The sequence below is a fragment of the Cebus imitator genome, unplaced genomic scaffold (assembly GCF_001604975.1).
Source record: "Cebus imitator isolate Cc_AM_T3 unplaced genomic scaffold, Cebus_imitator-1.0 Scaffold82, whole genome shotgun sequence".
In the NCBI taxonomy this organism is placed as follows: Eukaryota; Metazoa; Chordata; class Mammalia; order Primates; family Cebidae; genus Cebus; species Cebus imitator.
In genome coordinates, this window is record NW_016107397.1 from 6673676 (window position 1) to 6676565 (window position 2890).

General features: G+C 44.7%; 2 protein-coding genes across 2 annotated transcripts in view; both read right to left on the reverse strand.

Annotated features, from left to right (window-relative positions):
- Positions 1-833: 833 nt before the first annotated feature.
- FAM220A (family with sequence similarity 220 member A) overlaps positions 834-2890 on the reverse strand; it is a 19088-nt gene continuing 17031 nt past the window's right edge. The window contains exon 2 of the mRNA XM_017533745.1: positions 834-2643. Coding sequence (XP_017389234.1) covers positions 1786-2562 — 777 coding nt within the window. The 5' untranslated portion in view covers positions 2563-2643 and the 3' untranslated portion in view covers positions 834-1785. The remainder of the gene's footprint in view (positions 2644-2890) is intronic.
- The window catches only part of LOC108308089 (small integral membrane protein 10-like protein 2A), a 17886-nt gene continuing 17029 nt past the window's right edge, over positions 2034-2890 (reverse strand). The window contains exon 2 of the mRNA XM_017533746.1: positions 2034-2643. Within this exon, the coding sequence (XP_017389235.1) occupies positions 2623-2643 (21 nt within the window). The 3' untranslated portion in view covers positions 2034-2622. The remainder of the gene's footprint in view (positions 2644-2890) is intronic.

Here is a 2890-nt window from a genome sequence, read left to right on the forward strand (position 1 = left end):
CGAAACCCCATCTCTAACAAAAACAGAAAAAAATTAGCTGGGCATGGTGGCTCGTTCCTGTAGTCCCAGCTGCTCGGGAGGCTGAAACAGAATTGTCTGAACCTGGGAGGCAGAAGTTGCAGAGAGCCGAGGTGAAGCCATTGCACTCCAGCCTGGTCAACAAGAGAAAAACTCTGTCACACACACACACAAAAAAAATGTATTAGGGGCTGAGTGTGGTGGCTCACACCTGTGACTCCAGCACTTTGGGAGGCTGAGGCTGGAGGACCGCTTGAGCCCAGAAATTTGGGACCAGCCTGAGCAACAAAGTGAGACCCCTGGCTCTACAAAATATTTTTTAAAATGTAGGCCTGGTGTGGTGGCTCACCCTGCAATTCCAGCACTTTGGGAGGCCGAGGTAGGCAAATCACCCAAGATCAGGAGTTTGAGACCAGACTGACCAACATAGAGAAACCCCTTCTCTACTAAAAATACAAAATTAGCCGGGTGTGGTAGAACATGCCTGCAATCCCAGCTACTCTGGAGGGTGAAGCAGGAGAATCGCCTAAACCCCCAAGATGGAGGTGTGGTGAGCGGGGAGACTGCACCACTGCACTCTTGCCTGGGCTCAAAAAAAAAATCTGCCCACTGTGGCATGCACCTGTAGTCCTAGGTACTCGGGGGGCTGAGGTGGGAGGATTGCTAGAGCCCAGGAGTTAAAGGTTATAGTAAGCTATGATCACACCACTGTATTCCAGCCTGGGTGAAAGAGCAAGACCCTGTCTCAAACAATAAAAACTATCAGGACGACAATGGCATTAATAAAAACACAAGAAGAACCAAGACCACACATATAAAATAAGACATTTATTAAGCTAAAGAACAAATTTTATTTTTCATTTCCGCCAAACACTAAAATAGCACATGGCATAATTCAGCACACAATATAAACTGGTATATGCAGTCAGTAATCCCCAAAATGGTTAAGTCTCACTTTGGGAGTCCTTAAAAACTTATGCCCTTAAATTATCTTTATTAAAGTTATCAGCAGACAAGGAGTCACCTGAAAAATCTGAGGGTACAAGATACTGCAATTCCTAGAATCTGGGAAACTTTTTAGAAGGGAAGTAACTTGATTTGCTTCTCTGTAATGGAGCTACCTTTTTCTCAAGCTCTTTTTCGTTGAAGGTAACACTGCTAGGGTTCCAAGTTTGAGAAGGGACTCCTCTAAAGGTAAGCTTAATATTGCAATTTTCACCACAGGGGCTCTGTCTAAATCGCATTTCACGTGGAAGGAAAGGGGTGTGAGAAGGGAAATCGAATTCTGCTGCAGACAAAAACCATTCTACAAAATGCAGAAATGGTAACAGCTTACCACGAATTCAGCAAGGCTTAATGCCAAGTACAGTGGTGTAAACTTCACAAGTATCCATTTCCATTGGGTTATCAGACAAGCCGAAGGGACACACAGGACTTGGGACAGTAGCCCTTTAGAATGAGTGTTGAAGACAGAATTTCATGGTAAATCTGTATGTTCTAATCTGATATTTATACAGGCTATGATCGTCTCCTGAAATGTTTCCCAATTCTTTATGTCTTTGAAAGCACAATTTAACACATGCTAAAAAAGTTTCTTCCACATCAACCAGCTTTGAATTTCAACTCAATTTACTTGAAGTCTGGCGAGTCGTAAAAAACCACAGCAGGAACTGAAGGGCTGCATGGTTTGCATCCAGACTTAATGTGAAAGAAATCATTCTAAGACAACTCTTAAAATTAACCTATTTTTATTGTTCTGCTTGGACCTTAACTATGGCATAATGAATTTGCTAATTCAACAGGCTGCAGAGCCAGTAACCCCACTGTCATCTGGAGACCATTTGAGGTGCTTTTAAGCATTTTCTTGAATTCTATTGTTTGCTTTGAAAACATGGGCTTTAAACGGTCAAGGAAAACTCGTTCTGTCTCATCATTCAGGAGCACTTCTAGACACACGTGCAGCACTGCAGACAGGATGGAGTGCAGGCAAGAGGGTTCCAACTCAGAGCCCAGACCCTCGAGAAAAGCACTTGGTGGGTCATCCTGACAACTTCCCATTTCCTGCAGTTTTTGATGGTGTGGCAGTCCTGACACCCGAGGCTCTCCTTTGGGGCACTGTCCTTTGTGGCCGTTGGTGGCCTCGGGCCCTCCTCCCAGCCAGTCCCACCTCAGAGCTTCAACACCACTGCAGGACACCCCAGCAAAACACTCTGTTGGAGCAGAGAACAAACCCATGGCTGCACTCGGAGCAGCCACTGAGGCTAGATTTCTTATTGATTCTTTCACATGTGGAAGCACTAGGTCACCACCGTGAAGCCGGAGGCCAGCCCCGCTAGGATCCTTTCTCATTTCCAGTGATAATGCAGCACTCTGTGAATTTCTGCCAACCGCAGGCTTATTGATCCAGGAGGGTGCATCTACAGGCCAGGGGCCCTCCTTCAGCATTCTTTTCTTAAGGCTGTGTAATAGTTTGTCCAAATCATCTCCTCTGGCCCGCTGCACTGGTGCCAGGCAGGTGCCAAGGGGCCCTCTTCTGTCCCTCATGCTTCGTGTTCTTGGATGGGATGGGCCTGAGGTCACGCCTTTGTCAGTACAGGAGGGCCTTCAATGGATCTCAATATGAACCTAGGAAAGGGGATCAAATTAAAGTTCTAAAATGAAGACAGATGGATCTTAAGAGCATCTACACCCACTAATTATTTCCTAACAAACACTAAGATCTTTCTCACAGTCTCTGGTACTACAGAGTCCTAATTGTGACAGAAAACAGAATGATAATCTCTACCCACTAGAGATCACAAAAAGAATAGTACTTTTTAAATACAGTCAACCCTGAAAATATATTTATATATATATTCCTGAAAAAAAAAAA